This window comes from Mauremys reevesii, linkage group 4, assembly GCF_016161935.1.
Source record: "Mauremys reevesii isolate NIE-2019 linkage group 4, ASM1616193v1, whole genome shotgun sequence".
In the NCBI taxonomy this organism is placed as follows: Eukaryota; Metazoa; Chordata; order Testudines; family Geoemydidae; genus Mauremys; species Mauremys reevesii.
In genome coordinates this window covers 151,333,706-151,351,759 of record NC_052626.1, presented here as the reverse complement: position 1 = coordinate 151,351,759, position 18,054 = coordinate 151,333,706, and the positions used below count along the sequence as shown (strand labels likewise).

At 61.1% G+C, this 18,054-nt stretch overlaps 1 protein-coding gene and 1 long non-coding RNA gene across 2 annotated transcripts; one reads left to right on the top strand and one right to left on the bottom strand.

The window, feature by feature from the left end:
• Positions 1-5,449: 5,449 nt before the first annotated feature.
• LOC120405184 lies at positions 5,450-12,810 on the bottom strand. The gene is made up of 3 exons (XR_005598417.1): positions 12,343-12,810; positions 12,030-12,156; positions 5,450-5,486 (listed from the first exon to the last, which is right to left on the bottom strand). It is a non-coding gene; the product is annotated as an uncharacterized LOC120405184 (long non-coding RNA).
• LOC120405183 (sulfotransferase 1 family member D1-like) lies at positions 8,639-14,452 on the top strand. The gene is made up of 7 exons (XM_039538569.1): positions 8,639-9,044; positions 11,565-11,693; positions 11,805-11,902; positions 12,055-12,181; positions 12,467-12,561; positions 13,695-13,875; positions 14,284-14,452. The coding sequence occupies exons 1-7, from the start codon at positions 8,864-8,866 to the stop codon at positions 14,394-14,396; spliced, it is 924 nt and encodes a 307-aa protein (XP_039394503.1). The 5' UTR covers positions 8,639-8,863; the 3' UTR covers positions 14,397-14,452.
• The last annotated feature ends 3,602 nt before the right edge of the window (positions 14,453-18,054 follow it).

The window sequence follows — 18,054 nt, the reverse complement described above, 5'->3', positions numbered from 1 at the left end:
CTCCCTGCTGTCCTCGTCCCCAGTGCCCATCTGCCACCTGAACCACAGCACGGCTACCCAGCCAAACACCCCTTCCTGCTGTCCCCGTCCCCAGTGCCCATCTGCCACCTGAACCACAGCACGGCTAACCAGCCAAACACCCCTCCCTGCTGTCCCCGTCCCCAGTGCCCATCTGCCACCTGAACCACAGCACGGCTAACCAGCCAAACACCCCTCCCTGCTGTCCTCGTCCCCAGTGCCCATCTGCCACCTGAACCACGGCACGGCTAACCAGCCAAACACCCCTCCCTGCTGTCCTCGTCCCCAGTGCCCATCTGCCACCTGAACCACAGCACGGCTACCCAGCCAAACATCCTCCCTGCCATCCCTGACCCCCATGCCCGTCTGCCACCTGAACCACGGTACGGCTACCCAGCCAAACATCCCTCCCTTCTGTCCCCGTCCCCAGTGCCCATCTGCCACCTGAACCACAGCACGGCTACCCAGCCAAACATCCTCCCTGCTGTTCCCGTCCCAGTGCCCACCTGCCACCTGAACCACAGCACGGCTAACCAGCCAAACTCCCCTCCCTGCTGTCCTCGTCCCCAGTGCCCATCTGCCACCTGAACCACGGCACGGCTAACCAGCCAAACTCCCCTCCCTGCTGTCCCCGTCCCCAGTGCCCATCTGCCACCTGAACCACGGCACGGCTAACCAGCCAAACACCCCTCCCTGCTGTCCTCGTCCCCAGTGCCCATCTGCCACCTGAACCACGGCACGGCTAACCAGCCAAACACCCCTCCCTGCTGTCCTCGTCCCCAGTGCCCATCTGCCACCTGAACCACAGCACGGCTAACCAGCCAAACTCCCCTCCCTGCTGTCCTCGTCCCCAGTGCCCATCTGCCACCTGAACCACAGCACGGCTAACCAGCCAAACACCCCTCCCTGCTGTCCTCGTCCCCAGTGCCCATCTGCCACCTGAACCACAGCACGGCTAAGCAGCCAAACTCCCCTCCCTGCTGTCCCCGTCCCCAGTGCCCATCTGCCACCTGAACCACAGCACGGCTAACCAGCCAAACACCCCTCCCTGCTGTCCCCGTCCCCAGTGCCCGTCTGCCACCTGAACCACGGCATGGCTAACCAGCCAAACTCCCCTCCCTGCTGTCCTCATCCCCATGCCCATCTGCCACCTGAACCACAGCACGGCTACCCAGCCAAACATCCTCCCTGCCATCCCTGACCCCCATGCCCGTCTGCCACCTGAACCACGGCACGGCTACCCAGCCAAACACCCCTCCCTGCTGTCCCTGTCCCCTGTGCCCATCTGCCACCTGAACCACAGCACGGCTAACCAGCCAAACACCCCTCCCTGCTGTCCCTCTCCCCTGTGCCCATCTGCCACCTGAACCACAGCACGGCTAACCAGCCAAACACCCCTCCCTGCTGTCCTCATCCCCTGTGCCCATCTGCCACCTGAACCACGGTACGGCTACCCAGCCAAACACCCCTCCCTGCTGTCCTCGTCCCCTGTGCCCATCTGCCACCTGAACCACGGCATGGCTAACCAGCCAAACTCCCCTCCCTGCTGTCCCTGTCCCCAGTGCCCATCTGCCACCTGAACCACAGCACGGCTACCCAGCCAAACACCCCTCCCTGCTGTCCCCGTCCCCCAGTGCCCATCTGCCACCTGAACCACAGCACGGCTAACCAGCCAAACACCCCTCCCTGCTGTCCCCGTCCCCAGTGCCCATCTGCCACCTGAACCACGGCACGGCTAACCAGCCAAACACCCCTCCCTGCTGTCCCCGTCCCCCAGTGCCCACCTGCCACCTGAACCACAGCACGGCTAACCAGCCAAACACCCCTCCCTGCTGTCCTCATCCCCAGTGCCCATCTGCCACCTGAACCACAGCACGGCTAACCAGCCAAACTCCCCTCCCTGCTGTCCTCGTCCCCAGTGCCCATCTGCCACCTGAACCACGGCATGGCTAACCAGCCAAACTCCCCTCCCTGCTGTCCCTGTCCCCAGTGCCCATCTGCCACCTGAACCACAGCACGGCTACCCAGCCAAACATCCTCCCTGCTGTCCCCGTCCCCCAGTGCCCATCTGCCACCTGAACCACGGCACGGCTAACCAGCCAAATACCCCTCCCTGCTGTCCTCATCCCCAGTGCCCATCTGCCACCTGAACCACAGCACGGCTACCCAGCCAAACACCCCTCCCTGCTGTCCCCGTCCCCAGTGCCCATCTGCCACCTGAACCACAGCACGGCTAACCAGCCAAACACCCCTCCCTGCTGTCCTCATCCCCAGTGCCCGTCTGCCACCTGAACCACGGCACGGCTACCCAGCCAAACACCCCTCCCTGCTGTCCTCGTCCCCAGTGCCCATCTGCCACCTGAACCACAGCATGGCTACCCAGCCAAACACCCCTCCCTGCTGTCCTCGTCCCCAGTGCCCGTCTGCCACCTGAACCACAGCACGGCTAACCAGCCAAACACCCCTCCCTGCTGTCCCTGTCCCCAGTGCCCATCTGCCACCTGAACCACAGCACGGCTACCCAGCCAAACTCCCCTCCCTGCTGTCCCTGTCCCCAGTGCCCATCTGCCACCTGAACCACAGCACGGCTAACCAGCCAAACTCCCCTCCCTGCTGTCCCTGTCCCCTGTGCCCATCTGCCACCTGAACCACAGCACGGCTACCCAGCCAAACACCCCTCCCTGCTGTCCCCGTCCCCAGTGCCCATCTGCCACCTGAACCACAGCACGGCTACCCAGCCAAACACCCCTCCCTGCTGTCCTCGTCCCCTGTGCCCACCTGCCACCTGAACCACAGCACGGCTACCCAGCCAAACTCTTCTGTTTGCCGTCCCATCCCCGTGCGGATCTACTGGTGTCATGCACTCTGAAGCCCTGTGCTCTCTCTCAGCTCCGTCCGGTCCCTGGGGGGAACCCTCTATACCAGGGACAGGCAAACTTTTGGCCTGAGGGCCGCATCAGATTTTGGCAATTGTATGGAGCGACGGTTAGGGGAGGGGGGGGTGGCCTGTCCCCGCATCCATGCCCCCGCTTCTCGCCCCCTGATGCCCCCTCTAGACTCCTGCCCCATCCAAACCCCACTGTTCCCTGACGGCCCCCCTGGGACCCCTGCCCCATCCAGCCCCCTGCTCCCTGTCCCCTGACCCCCCCGCAACCCCCACCCCTGACTGCCCCCGGCCCCCCCCCCTCCTGACTGCCTGTGACGGTGCTGCCCGTGGGAGCCAGCTGGGGTCACTCAATCAGGGTGAACTGCAAACATACCGGGGCAGACAAACTTTAGAAAAAGTTTAGAAAAACTGGACGAGCACAAGTCCATGGGGCCGGATGCGCTGCATCCGAGGGTGCTAAAGGAGTTGGCCGATGAGATTGCAGAGCCATTGGCCATTATCTTTGAAAACTCATGGCGATTGGGGGAGGTCCCGGATGACTGGAAAAAGGCTAATGTAGTGCCCATCTTTAAAAAAGGAAAGAAGCAGGATCCGGGGAACTACAGGCCAGTCAGTCTCACCTCAGTCCCTGGAAAAATCATGGAACAGGTCCTCAAGGAATCAATCTGAACCACTTAAAGGAGGGGAAAGTGATCAGGAACAGTCAGCATGGATTCATCGAGGGCACGTCATGCCTGACTAACCTAAGTGCCTTCTATGATGAGATAACTGGCTCTGCGGATGAGGGGAAAGCAGTGGATGTGCTATTTCTGGACTTTAGCAAAGCTTTTGATACAGTCTCCCACAGTATTCTTGCCAGCAAGTTAAAGAAGTATGGGCTGGATGAATGGACGGTAAGGTGGATAGAAAACTGGCTAGATGGTCGGGCTCAAGGGGTAGTGATCAATGGTTCCATGTCTAGTTGGCAGCCGGTATCAAGCGGAGTGCCCCAAGGGTCGGTGCTGGGGCCGGTTTTATTCAATATCTTCATTAACGATCTGGAGGATGGTGTGGACTGCACCCTGAGCAAGTTTGCAGATGACACTAAACTGGGAGGAGTGGTAGATACGCTGGAGGGTAGGGATAGGATACAGAGGGACCTAGACAAATTAGAGGATTGGGCCAAAAGAAACCTGATGAGGTTCAACAAGGACAAGTGCAGAGTCCTGCACCTAGGACGGAAGAATCCCATGCACCGCTACAGACTAGGGACCGTCTGGCTGGGCAGCAGTTCTGCAGAAAAGGACCTAGGGGTTACAGTGGACGAAAAGCTGAATATGAGTCAACAGTGTGCCCTTGTTGCCAAGAAGGCTAATGGCATTTTGGGTTGTATAAGTAGGGGCATTTCCAGCAGATCGAGGGATGTGATCATTCCCCTCTACTCAGCACTGGTGAGGCCTCATCTGGAGACTGTGTCCAGTTTTGGGCCCCACACTACAAGAAGGATGTGGATAAATTGGAGAGAGTCCAGCGGAGGGCAACGAAAATGATCGGGGGCTGGAGCACATGACTTCTGAGGAGAGGCTGAGGGAACTGAGATTGTTTAGTCTGCAGAAGAGAAGAATGAGGGGGGATTTGATAGCTGCTTTCAACTACCTGAAAGGGGGTTCCAAAGAGGATGGATCTAGACTGTTCTCAGTGGCAGAAGATGACAGAACAAGGAGTAATGGTCTCAAGTTACAGTGGGGGAGGTCTAGGTTGGATATTAGGAAACACTATTTCACTAGCAGGGTGGTGAAGCACTGGAATGGGTTCCCTAGGGAGGAGGTGGAATCTCCTTCCTTTGAGGTTTTTAAGGTCAGGCTTGACAAAGCCCTGGCTGGGATGATTTAGTTGGGTTTGGTCCTGCTTTGAGCAGGGGGTTGGACTAGATACCTCCTGAGGTCCCTTCCAACCCTGAGATTCTAGGATTCTATGAAACCCCAGACGCTGGTGGATCTTCCAACACTGAGATTTACCAGCCAGCCCCAAACAGCCTTTGTGTTACCTCCGAATCCAAACCCCGCAGTTCCCGTCCAGTGCCCAGCCCCAGGCCTCCGGCCAGACGCACACGGCAGATATGATGGTGGTTACTGAAATCTTCTCTCATCATATAAAAGAAAAGGTTCTTTCAACCCCAAAGGATCAGCCACACACCCAGGTCCAATTATAACTTAGATCTTATCCAAAATACACGCTACAGTCAATTCTTATTAACTAAGCTAAAATGTATTAAAAATGAAAAGAGAGAGAGTGTTGGTTAAAAGATCAATCTACAGACAGACTTGAATTCAATTCTTGAGGTTCAGATACACAGCAGAGATGAGCTTGTAGTTACCAAAAGTCCTTTTAAAAATAGTCCAGAGCTTACAGTCCAATGTCCATATTCAGGGTGGCTCCAGTCAGTGACTGGGGATCTCAATCCTTGTGGCTTAAGGTTTCCCCCTCTTGAAACCCAAAGCAGATCTGAGATGAAGCAGGATCGTGTCCCAGGCTTCTTATACATTTCCAGCAGCCTTTCGGCCTGAGAAAACAATCGGCTCAACTCCTTCTCCCAAACATCCTGGCAATTAGCACAGAGTAATTTACCCATTAAACAGTTCAGATACAGGTTAGCACAACCTTCACAGAGACACATAGACAATAACACTATTTCACTCAAGTATCATCATAAATGTTAATATTCCTTTTTCAATAGACAAGACTTGTTTGCTGACATCACAAGACCTGAGCAAACATCTCCCCTTCTACCTCTACCAATGCAGACTTGCATTTCACAGCTCCAGTCATTTACAGATCTTCCTAACCCGTTTCTAAAGCTCACCCACGGGTCAGGTCAGTCTGAGTTAATTAACTCTTTCTGGTCCTGTCATCTTTCAGTGAGATAATATCACACTCATAACGTCACACTGCCCCCCCCCCCCGATATTGCACTTCCTAGTACACAGATTTCACCCTGGAAACCTGGCCCAGTCCCCTCAGCTGGAGTTTTCAGAGCGCCCTTGTTCCTCGCAGCGTAGGTGGGGGCAGGAGAAAGGCCCAGCGTGGGGCCCCTGTGTCTGTTTTACACCCTCAGTCCATGTGCTTGGGACACAGGAGTCCAGGCCTGTCTGGGGCTTTGCTGAGTCCCCGGCAGGCGGAGCAATTCCCCCGGTGGGGCCTCATGCAGGGGAGTCACTGCAGCCTGGCTCCCTGGCTGCACAACGGCTGGTGATGGTTGTTCGACACCCACCCGGCGTCGGTTACTTTCCTTGCTGTTGCCTCTGGGGAGCTGATACCCGGGCGATTCCCCAACTTACAGCATGTTTCAGTGCCAGGCACACAACACAATCTCATAACTTCACATGCACTAACGACACACATCTATGGATAGAGAAATGACTCTCAGCAGATACCGCACAAGGCTGCTTTCTAGGTGAGATCACCAGTATATACAACTGAGGAGTATGGGGCTTCCAGGACACTCCCCCAAGGTAGAGAATGTCACACCCACCTTATAGTAATTTCATCTACGCCACATTTCTCTGGTTTGCTTATGAGACTGTCCTCTGGGACTGTGTCAAAAGCCTCACCAAAAATCAAGATACATCCTGGCTAGTGCTTGCCCCCAATTACTAGACCAACAACCCTGTCAAAAAAGGAAATGATGGGCTGTTATAGAGGATAAGAACATAAGAGCAGCCAGACTGGGTCAGACCAAAGATCCATCTAGCCCAGTATCTTGTCTTACAACAGTGGCCAGTGCCAGGTGCCCAGAGGGAATGAACAGAACAGGGAATCATCAAATGATCCATCCCCTCTGCCTATTGCCAGCTTCTGGCAACAGAGGCCAGGGACTCCATCCCTGCCCATCCTGGCTAATAGCCACTGATGGACCCCTATCTTCCAGGAACTTATCTAGTTCTTGTTTGACCCCTTGGCCTTCACAACATCCCCTGGCAGGGAGTTCCACAGGCTGGCTGTGCGTTGTGTGAAGAAATACTGCCTTGTGTTTTAAATCTGCTGCCGACTAATGTCATTGGGGGACCCCTAGTTCTTGTGTTATGAGAAGGAGTAAATAACACTTTCTTATCTACTTTCTCCACCCCAGGCATGATTTTATAGTCCTCAGTCATATCCCCCCTTGGTCGTCTCTTTTCCAAGCTGAAAAGTCCCAGTCTTATTACTCTCTCCTCATATGGCAGACACTCCATATCCCTAACCATTCTTGTTGCCCTTTTCTGAACCTTTTTCAGTTCCAGTAGATCTGTATTGAAGATGTGGGCATACCGGGATTGACACAGATTTATTGATAGAGAGGCATTATGATATTTTCTGTCTTATTATCGATCCCGTTCCTAATTGTCACAAAGCTGGGGATTTTTGCAGTGTTTTACATCAATAGCGTGTGCCTCAGTTTCCCTGTGTGCTGCGTGTTTAACAAAGTGGTGGGAGAGAGTTTGTTGTTGCAGAGAACCAGGTGTGACCTCGCCTGCCAGATGCCCCCCCCCCCCAGACAATGGCCTGGAGCTGGGGAACCCTAACAACTGGTGACTGGGTGACTAAGAGGCCTCTAATGAAACCTCAACCTGGGACAGTCCCTCAGATTGGTCACCTAAAAAGAATGGCTCAGGTTTGGGAATCTCCCTCACATCCGCAGCCGTGAAGACCGATGCAAAGAATTCATTTAGTTTCTCCGCAATGGCCTTGTCGTCCTTGAGTGCTCCATTAGCACCTCGATCGTCCAGTGACCCCACTGGCTGTTCAGCAGCTTCCTGCTTGGGATGTACTTGAAAAAAAATTGCTATTATTTCCTGAGTCTTTGGCTAGCTGTTCTTCAAATTGTTTTTTGGCCTTCCTAATTGTATTTTTACAATTCGCTTGCCAGAGTTCCTGCTCCTTTCTATTTCCCTCACTAGGATTTAGCTTCCACTGTTTAAAGGTGCCTTTCGCCTCTCACTGCTTCTTCTACCTTGTTGTTTAGCCAGGGTGGCACTTCTTTGGTTCTCTTACTGTGTTTTTAATTTGGGGTGTACATTGAAGTTGGGCCTCTATTATGGTGTCTTTAAAATGTTTCCACGCAGCTTGCAGGGATTTCACTTTTGGCACCGTGCCCTTTCATTTCTGTCTAACTAACTTCCTCGGTTTTGTGTAGTTCCCCTTGCTGAAATGAAATGCTCCCCTGATCTGCTCTAGGAACTGTTTTGGGGCCGTTCTATGGCCCGTGTTATAGATATGCCAGGGGGTAGGGCCAGGACTCAGGAAAGGAACTGGGGGTTGTAGGACTCAGGAACACGAGGCGGAAGCTCTGCCCCCCGCACTCTGGGGCAGGCGTCCTGCTCACAGCGTTATGTGTATGAATCCTGCTTGTGGCATTTCCCCTAACTAACGCCGGGCGACTCCCTCCTCTCGTTAACAGTCTTTTCTGCATCAGACTCTGGGCGTGCGAGGGGGGAGTTTGGCCGCTCAGCGGCGCCAGGGTGGGGCGTGTAATTGTCCCAGGTCACTGGCTGGGGGCTGGAGCCGGTTCTGCGTCGGTGCAGAGGAACCTCTGGATATTGAACCCGGCCCTGGCTGCTGCCGGCTCCAGCTGGCAGAGGGTTACAAGTTCAACCCATCCTGCGTGGCCGGCTGGGCCTGGCTTCGCGGGGGCTGGACTGGGGGGGAGGGTTATTTACTGATCTTTGTGCAGGGAGAAATCTCAGCTGCACAGGACACGGCCAGCAGCTCGGACGGGATCCAGCCTGTGCCTTCGGCCAGGGAGCCCCGAGCCAGCACCCCCCGAATCCCACCTGCTCCCCCCAGCTAGGTCCCCCCAGCACCCCCTGAATCGCACCTGCTCCCCCCAGCTAGGACCCCCAGAAACCAGCCTGCCTCCCGGCTAGGAATCCCCCCTTGCAGGATCCCAAGGGGGCCCCACCCCGAAGCAGGGCTCCCCACCCCGCACTTGAAGCAGGTGGCATGGCAGCACCAGAGAACTACACTGAGATCTTGCAAGAATCCCAGGACGTCTTCCACCGCTTCCCGCTCCAGCTGGTGCACGGGATCCCGCTCATGGAGCCCATCGCCCAGCAGTGGGGCCCCATCGAGCACTTCCAGGCCCGGCCTGACGACCTCCTCATCTCCACCTACCCCAAGGCGGGTAAGAGACCAGCCCCCGCCTCCCCCAGCAGGGGGCGCCGTGGGGAGAGGGGCAGAAGCACTTGCAGTGGGGGGAGCTGCCATTTATTTCAGCCCAGCCTCCCCCAGCAGGGGGCACTGTGGGGAGGGGGAGGGGTGCTGTAGAGGGGGGAGGGGTGCTGTGGGGAGGGAGGGGCGCTGTAGAGGGGGCGCTGCAGGGGCGCCGTGGGGGGAGGCGCTGTTCTCCCATAAGAACGGCCGTTCCGGGTCAGACCAAAGGTCCATCTAGCCCAGTATCTGTCTACCGACAGTGGCCAATGCCAGGTGTCCCAGAGGGAGTGAACCTAACAGGAAATGATCAAGTGATCTTCCTCCTGCCATCCATCTCCATCCTCTGACGAACAGAGGCTAGGGACACCATTCTTACCCATCCTGGCTAATAGCCATTTATGGACTTAGCCACCATGAATTTATCCAGTCCCCTTTTAAACATTGTTATAGTCCAGCCTTCACAACCTCCTCAGGCAAGGAGTTCCACAAGTTGACTGTGCGCTGCATGAAGAAGAACTTCCTTTTATTTGTTTTAAACCTGCTGCCTATTAATTTCATTTGGTGACCCCTAGTTCTTGTATTATGTGAATAAGTAAATAACTTTTCCTTATCCACTTTCTCAACATCACTCATGATTTTATATACCTCTATCATATCCCCCCCCCCCCCATGTCTCCTCTTTTCCAAGCTGAAGAGTCCTAGCCTCTTTAATCTTTCCTCGTATGGGACCCTCTCCAAACCCCTAAACTCCCAGCAGGGGGTGCTCTAGGGAGGGGCGCTGGCTGTGAGGGGAGCTCCTGCTACTCCCGCCATGACCTCGCCCAGCAGGGGGCGCTGTGGGGAGGGGGAGGGGCGCTGCAGGGGCGCCGTGGGGAGTGGGGCACTGCTCTCCCAGCAGGGGCAGTGTGGGGTGGGGGAGGGGCACTGATCTCCCATTAGGGGGCGCTGTGGGGAGGGGCACTGCAGGGGCGCTGTGGGGAGGGGGAGGGCACTGCTCTCCCAGCAGAGGGCCCCGTGGGAGGAGGGGGCGCTGCTCTCCCAGCAGGGGCACTGTGGGGTGGGGAGGGGCACTGCAGGGGCACTGTGGGAGGGGGAGGCGCTGCAGGGGGCGCTGTGGGAGGGGGGGTCACTGCTCTCCCAGCAGGGGGCGCTGTGGGGAGTGGGAGGGGCGCTGCAGGGGCACTGTGGGGAGGGAGGCGCTGCTCCCATTAGGGGAGCTGTGGGGAGAGGCGCTGCAGGGGCGCCGCGGGGAGGAGGGCACTGCTCTCCCAGCAGGGGCACTGTGGGGAGGGGAGGGCGCTGCTCTCCCAGCAGGGGAGCTGTGGGAAAGGCACTGCAGGGGCGCCGTGGGGAGGGGAGAGGCGCTGCAGGGGCGCTGTGGGGAGGGGCACTGCAGGGGGCGCCGTGGGGAGGGGGTCACTGCTCTCCCAGCAGTGGGCACTGTGGGGAGGGGTGCTGCAGGGGCGCCGTGGGGGAGGGAGAGGCGCTGCAGGGGCGCTGTGGGGAGGGGCACTGCAGGGGGCGCCGTGGGAGGGGGTCACTGCTCTCCGCGCAGGGGGCACTGTGGGGTGGGGTGCTGCTGGGGGTGCCGTGGGGAGGGGGGTCACTGCTCTCCCAGCAGTGGGCACTGTGGGGAGGGGTGCCGCAGGGGGCGCGGTGGGGAGTGGGAGGGGCGCTGCAGGGGGCGCGGGGGGAGGGGGGGTCACGGCTCTCCCAGCAGAGGGCACTGTGGGGAGGGGCGCTGCAGGGGGCGCTGTGGGGAGGAGGGCGCTGCAGGGGTGCCGTGGGAGGGGAGGAGGCGCTGCAGGGGCACTGTGGGGAGGGGGTCACTGCTCTCCCAGCAGGGGCACTGTGGGGAGGGGAGAGGCGCTGCAGGGGTGCCGTGGGGAGGGGAGGGGCGCTGCAGGGGCGCCGTGGGAGGGGGTCACTGCTCTCCCAGCAGTGGGCACTGTGGGAGGGGCGCTGCAGGGGCGCCGTGGGGAGGGGGGGTCACTGCACTCACAGCACGGGGCGCTGTGGGGAGTGGGAGGGGCGCTGCAGGGGGCGCTGTGGGAGGGGGGGTCACTGCTCTCCCAGCAGGGGGCGCTGTGGGGAGTGGGAGGGGCGCTGCAGGGGGCGCTGTGGGGACGGGGGGGTCACTGCTCTCCCAGCAGGGGCGCTGTGGGAGGGGCGCTGCAGGGGCGCTGGGAGGGGAGGCGCTGCAGGGGCGCCGTGGGAGGGGGTCACTGCTCTCCCAGCAGTGGGCACTGTGGGGAGAGGCGCTGCAGGGGGCGCCGTGGGGAGGGGGAGAGGCGCTGCAGGGGGTGCTGTGGGAGGGGGGTCACTGCTCTCCCAGCAGGGGGCGCTGTGGGGACGGGGGGGTCACTGCTCTCCCAGCAGGGGGCGCTGTTGCATCATGTCCGACGCCTGCCCCTTGCCCAGGGCTCTGGACCAGGCCGCCGGGGCGCGAGCGCGGATGGGGGTGTCTCTGTCTGTGACTGTCTCTCTGCAGGGACCACGTGGATGCAGGAGATCGTGGACCTGATCCTGGTCCGAGGAGATGTGGAAAAAGCCTGTCGAGCCCCAACCCACATCCGGATCCCCTTCCTGGAGATCTGCTCCCCTCCCCCAGTGCCCTCCGGTGGGTGCCTCCGAGCTGCCTGCCTGGGGGCAGGGCAAGGCTGCAACCCCACCACCGCCTTGCTGAGCTCCTCCCCAGGGCTGACACCCCCTCTGGTCCCGTCTCTCGCAGGCGTGCAGCAGCTGGCGAATGTTCCTTCCCCCCGAGTCATCAAGACCCACCTGCCCTTCCAGCTGGTTCCCAAGTCCTTCTGGGAGAACAGATGCAAGGCAAGAGACACCCCCCTGTCCCCCAACAGCTCTGCCGGTGCCCCTCACTCCCGACCCGCAGCCCCCGGCCGTCCCAGCCCTGGGAAACCCCTCAGAGCCCTGCTGGTGCCCCTCACTCCTGACCCACAGTCACGTTGTTCTCTCTTCCCCAGGTGATCTACGTGGCCCGAAATGCCAAGGATAACGTGGTCTCTTATTACTTCTTTGACCAGATGAACAAGACACAGCCCGAGCCGGGGCCCTGGGAGCTCTATCTGCAGAAGTTCATGGATGGGAAATGTTAGTAGTGGGCCAGAGGGTTCAGAGGCCCCATGGCAGCTCCACCTCCCTCTCCACCCCTTCCTAGGCTGTGGGGGGCCTAAGGGATTGTGGGTGTGATGAAGCTCCCTTGGTGCCAGACCTGAGGTTCCCCCCGTCAGGGTATACGGACCGGTCCTTACCTGCTGGGGGAGGCCAGCAAGGCATTCTGGCAGGAGTCCATACGGTGACCACATCAAACGTCACATCCTGTGACCTCTGCCCCAAGGGATGATGGTCATGTCAGCTTGTCCTCTCTCCCCACAGTGGCCTGGGGCTCGTGGTACGACCACGTCTGTCGATACTGGGCCGAACGGGCCAATCACCGCATCCTCTACGTCTTCTATGAGGACATGAAAGAGGTGAGTGTGGAGGGAGGGGACGGGGGGCGAGGGGCAGTGACGCTGCCCAGGGGACTGAGTCACCTCGCTGCCGCCTGCCCTCAGCATGACGGAGTCGTGTCTGGCCCCGCCGTGGGTTGGTTCCCTGAAACCACCAGCCTCTGCCGTCCCAGCCTCCGCCGGCCTCACTCTGTCCCGGTTAGCGAGAGGCCGGCACAGACCCCTTAGAGCACCTCTCTGGACTTACCAGCCCCGATCCCCTGCACACTCCCAGCGCTTACAGAGCCCAGAGTCAGAACCCACCGGCTTGTCAAACCCCGCTCCGGCTCCCCGCGCTTCGCTCAGCACGTGGACACAGCGAATTGATCAGACACACAGCAGCACATGATCTACTGTGGAAGAGTCAACATGGCTTCAGTAAAGGAAAATCACGCCTCACCAATCTACTAGAATTCTTTGAGGGGGTCAAGAAACATGTGGAGAAGGGGGATCGAGTGGATCTAGGACCTGGACTGGCCGGGTAGTTCTGCACTGCAATAAAATACCCCTGGGCGGCTCGTCTCGCTGACTCAGGCTCATGGGGCTTGGGCTCCAGATCACGCTCTGGAACATTCCCCCCCACGAGGTCCCAGGATCCGGGCTCCAGCCCGAGCACCGAACGTCTCCGCTGCAGCTTTCTAGCCGCAGCCCGAGCCCTGTGAGCCCGTCAGCAGCCGCAGGCATTACTGCAGCGGAGCCACGCTCAGAAAGTCTTTCACGAGGCCCCTCACCAAAGGCTCTTGTGCCAAGTGAGCTGTGATGGGGTAGGAGGGAAGCTCCTCTCAGGGATCAGTAACCGGTTAATAGACCGAGTTTTCACAGTGGGGAGGGATGAGTGGGGGGGTCCCCCGGGGTCTGTTCTGGGCCCAGCGCTGCTCCGCATAGTAATAGATTATCTGGAACCAGGGTAACCAGGGAGGTGACGGTGTTCAGTGTCCATCCTAACTCGTCACCTAGTGCCATAGGCCATGGCCAGTGCAACACAGGCGTTCACGACAGTCCTCCCTCCACGTCCCTCCCAGACCCAAGGGACCCCTGTAACCCTTAGGCACCCCTGGGCCCTCGGCCAGTTGCCATCGGGAGGCCGCTGGGTCAGCATCCTTCTCCCCCACCAGGACCCGGCCCGGGAGATCCGCAGGGTCATGGACTTCTTGGAGGTGGAGCTGCCCCCGCAGGTGCTGGAAAAAATCGTCCGGCAAACGTCCTTCCGGGTCATGAAGGAGAACCCCATGGCCAACTATAGCAGCCTCCCCCGCGCCATCTTCGACCAGAGCGTCAGCCCCTTCATGCGCAAGGGTGAGCGGGGGAGGGGACCCGGGGATTGGGGGGAACCCCCCCTGCCCCCCGGCTCGGGCTGGAAAGTTCCCGGTACCCTGGTCTGTAGCCCGTGGGTACAGGCCCTGGCGACTTGGCAGGGTCCGGTGGGTAATGGCTGCTTGCTCTGAGGCCAGGCCTCATTACCCAGAGTCTTTTGCAGGGGGTCATGCTCACGGGCCTTCGCTCCCCATAATGTCACGGGGGGGGGTCGTGGCCTGGCGGCTCTGCCCAGGGATTCTGGGTAAGTTCTGCTGGGCGGGGGCCCCCTGGCGTTCTTCCCGGCTGGTACGGCTGGGGGCTCCCTGGCGCTGGGGTCCCCTGCCTGGGGACGGGGCGGCTGTTGCTGCTGGGGGTGTCTCCCCGCTAATACCCCCCTCTCCTCCCCAGGCCAGGTGGGCGACTGGAAAAGCCATTTCACCGTGGCGCAGAGCGAGGCATTCGACGCCCATTACCAGCGCCGCATGGAGGGGACCGGCCTGCACTTCCGGACGCAGATCTAGGCCCCGCCCCCCGGCTGTGGACAGCCCCCCCCACCCCCCCAGCACTGCAATAAAAGTTTACCTCCTGACCACGGACATTGTGGTCCCTGGGAGGGGGTGTCATGGGGGGTGGGGGCTGGTGCCGCAGGAAACTTCCCCTTCAGCCCGAGACAGGATGCCCCACACTGGTGCCCCCCCATGTCCCCCCCCCCGTCCCTGGGGCGCAGGTGCTGCTGGGAGCGTGCGTCGCACCGCAGAGCTCACACGCCGGGAAGGCACGTACAGGGCACACTGGGGGGGTGGGGTCAGTGCACACACAGATCGATATGGGGGTGGGGGGGCAGCTGCATTTCATCCCTGGCACCGTGTAAACAGCAATGAACTCACGGTTGGTCTCTGTGAGCCAGGGAAAAAGACAAGGGGCTTGGCTGGGGGGCCCTGCCAGCCCCCAGGAAGAGAGGGTGACTCTGGGGGGACAGATTCCATGGGGCTGGGGGGTCTCCGCAGCCCCCTGGTCCCCAGAGCCGCTAGCAGCACAGGAGTGTAACCCTTTGACCTGAGCTGAGCCCAGAATCCAGCCGCTTGTTCCCGCTGGGAGCAGAACGCGGTGGCCCTCGGGGATTTCTCTGACACAGTTTTGTTTATTTACAGACTGGCCAAAGTCCTGGGTCGCGGGACACAGAGAGACGCAAATCGCAGGACGCTGGGGGGGGGTTTGCTCAGAGCACCAAGCCCTGCACCCCTCCCAAAGGCCTCTCCGCCTGTTTCTCCCAGGGGCAGACGCCGCGCTGCCGGCCGCTCCCCCCAGCTGGCTCTGACGCTACGCTAGGAATTTACTGCAGCCCTCAGGGGTGTGAAAACCGACACCCTTGAGAGACGCCGTTATGCCACCCTCACCCCCAGCGTAGGCAGTGCTAGGTCGAGGGGCCGAGTCTCCGATCGACCTGGCTACTGCCTTGGGGAGGTGGCTACCGGCGCTGATGGGCGAAGCCCCGGCACGCTGCGTCTTCCCTGAGGCGCCGGTTAGAGGAGCCCCCAGCCTTTGGGTCTGTTCTGGCTTCCCGCAGGCACAGGCGCCCCCGACCCAAACCCATCCTCAGCACCACGCGGGCAGGCCGCCTTCTCCTGTGCCCTGTCCTGGCCGCCACTAACCGCAGGGGGGTGCGCCCCTGTCGCTCTCAGTAAGAGCTGAACCCACCCCCTAAGGAGGTTACCCAGCTGCAGTCCTACGCTGTGCCCCCCCCCCCCCGACACGCTTACGCAGGCCTGTAACTCCCCCCTCCCCCCGACTTCAGCGCGACAAAGGCTCCAAGGGGATATTCGGGGGCTCAGCACGAAGCACGTCCTTCAGCACTTGCACCATCGAGGGCTAAAACCTGCTAAATCCCCGTAAAACCCGCTGCTGCTGCTGGCGTCAAAGGGAGCCGGGCTCCATGCTGCAGCGGTGTCGCCGCAGAGCTGCTGGTGCTACTTCACACTGGGCGGGTCTCTGGCCTGCGCTGTGCGGACTGGCCGCCGGGTCCCTTCTGGTCTTGGCAGAACCATCCCCGTGGAAAATCCACAGACCGACTCACCGTTAGAAACCTGGGTACAGCAACGAGGCCCCGACCCCGCAGCCACTTCGGCAACTTCACACCCTCCACGGGGAGAAACAAACAAAATGTTAAGCCAGTTTTGTGCCGTTACAAGCGTTACCCACCCCGGCTCAGCTGATGAGCTCTAGACACTGCACCAGCTGGGGGGGGGCATGGAGCAGCTTTGGCACCACACCCCAGGGCTGGGCCAGGCCCGCGGCGAATCGTGTGTGGTCAGCCAGGGCAATGCAAACAGCACAAATCAGTCAAGAGCCAGTGCAGACCAGGCCTCACAGCAGCCTGCCTGGGGCCGTGTGTTGTCACTGACATTATCGGTTCCCAGCCAATGGGAGCTGCGGAGCCGGCGCTCGGGCCAGGGGCATCGTGCGGAGCCTCCCTGGCCGCCCCTGCACCTAGGAGCTGGAGGGACCTGTCACCGCTTCCCGAGAGCTGCACAGAGCCGGGAAGGGAGCTTGCCAGTCCCACGACCTGACTTTTAATGGCCCAGTCAGCAGTGCAGGGGGTGGGGCAGTGCAGGGGGTGGGTCCAGCACAGGGCAGTGTGGGGCAGGAGGGGGCAGTGTGGGGCAGGAGGGGTTGGAGCAGGGCGGGGCCAGCACAAGGAAGGGGTGGGGCAGGACAGGGGCAGGGCCAGCACGGGGCAGGAGGTCGGCAGGGGGTGAATCAGGGTCGGGGCCGGCACAGGTCAGGGGCGGGGCAGGGCAGTGCAGGGGCGGGGCCAGCACGGGGCAGGAGGTCGGCAGGGGGTGAATCAGGGTCGCAGCCGGCACAGGTCAGGGGCGGGGCCAGCACAAGGAAGGGGGTGGGGCAGGGGCGGGGCCAGCACGGAGCAGGAGGGGGCGGGGGCAGCGTGGGCCAGGGGTTGGAGCAGGGGCGGGGCAGCACGAGGAAGGGGTGGGGCAGGGCAGGGGCCGGCACAAGGAAGGGGGTGGGGCAGGGCAGGGGTGGGGCCAGCACGGGGCAGAGGTGTGGGGCAGGGGTTGAATCTGGGTTGGGGCCGGCCCAGGTCAGGGGGAGGGGCCGGCACAAGGAAGGGGGCGGGGCAGGAGCAGGGGCTGAGTCGGGGCAGGGCCGGGGTGGGGCTGGCGGTGGGCAGGGGCCACGTGGGGCCGAACTGTGGGGCCGTGGGAAGTTACGAGGGGACCACAGAGGGTTACGAGGCGGAGGCCACGATGGGGGGAGGGGAGCAGGGGGGCTGACGGGGCAGGAGAGCAGGGCAGGGCCATACAAAGGGGCAGGGAGCCGGCTCGGGGAGACATTCAGCGTCCCACCCCCCCAGCCGGGGGTCGGAGCAGCCAGCAGGTTGGGGGCGGTAACATCGTCGCTGAGAACAGACACCACGGGGGGCACGGAGAGGTTATGGGGCAAATCCCCCGATTTATTGGGACGGTTTTATGCACACACCACGATCCCAGGTGTGGCCAGAGACAGGGGCCCGGGTGGGGCTGTGACGTCCCCGGGTTCACCAGGAAGGTTCACACACAAATATTTACAATGGGGGGGGGGCTGCGGGCGAGTGAGGCCTGGGGGAGGTGTGGGGAAGACGACAGTCTGTGCTTGCCCCCACCCCATAGCACCGTCCCCTCCCGCACAGGGCTGGGCAGAGCCCCGCTGCGGCTCCCCTTCGGGACCGGGCCGCACCGGCCAAGCCAGACCTGGTGCTCAGATTAGAGAGCCCGGCCCCGTGCTGTGGGGCAGGGTACTCGGCCCTGCTGGGGTGCCCAGCCCCGTGCTGTGGGGCAGGGTACTCGGCCCCTCTGGGGTGCCCAGCCCCGTGCTGTGGGGCAGGGTACTCGGCCCCTCTGGGGTGCCCAGCCCCGTGCTGTGGGGCAGGGTACTCGGCCCCGCTGGGGTGCCCAGCCCCGTGCTGTGGGGCAGCGTATTCGGCCCCGCTGGGGAGCCCAGCCCTGTGCTGTGGGGCAGGGTACTCGGCCCCGCTGGGGTGCCCAGCCCCGTGCTGTGGGGCAGGGTACTCAGCCCCTCTGGGGAGCCCAGCCCTGTGCTGTGGGGCAGGGTACTCGGCCCCTCTGGGGTGCCCAGCCCCGTGCTGTGGGGCAGGGTACTGGGCCCTGCTGGGGTGCCCAG

What these genes read in the sequence shown, in the direction of transcription:
- LOC120405183 (XM_039538569.1), top strand. Translation starts at nt 8,864, where the DNA reads ATGGCAGCACCAGAGAACTACACTGAGATCTTGCAAGAATCCCAGGAC. An exon ending in TCTGGGAGAACAGATGCAAG is followed by an intron (nt 11,903 to 12,054) that starts GCAAGAGACACC and finishes TCTCTTCCCCAG; the next exon opens with GTGATCTACGTGGCCCGAAA. An exon ending in CAGCCCCTTCATGCGCAAGG is followed by an intron (nt 13,876 to 14,283) that starts GTGAGCGGGGGA and finishes TCTCCTCCCCAG; the next exon opens with GCCAGGTGGGCGACTGGAAA.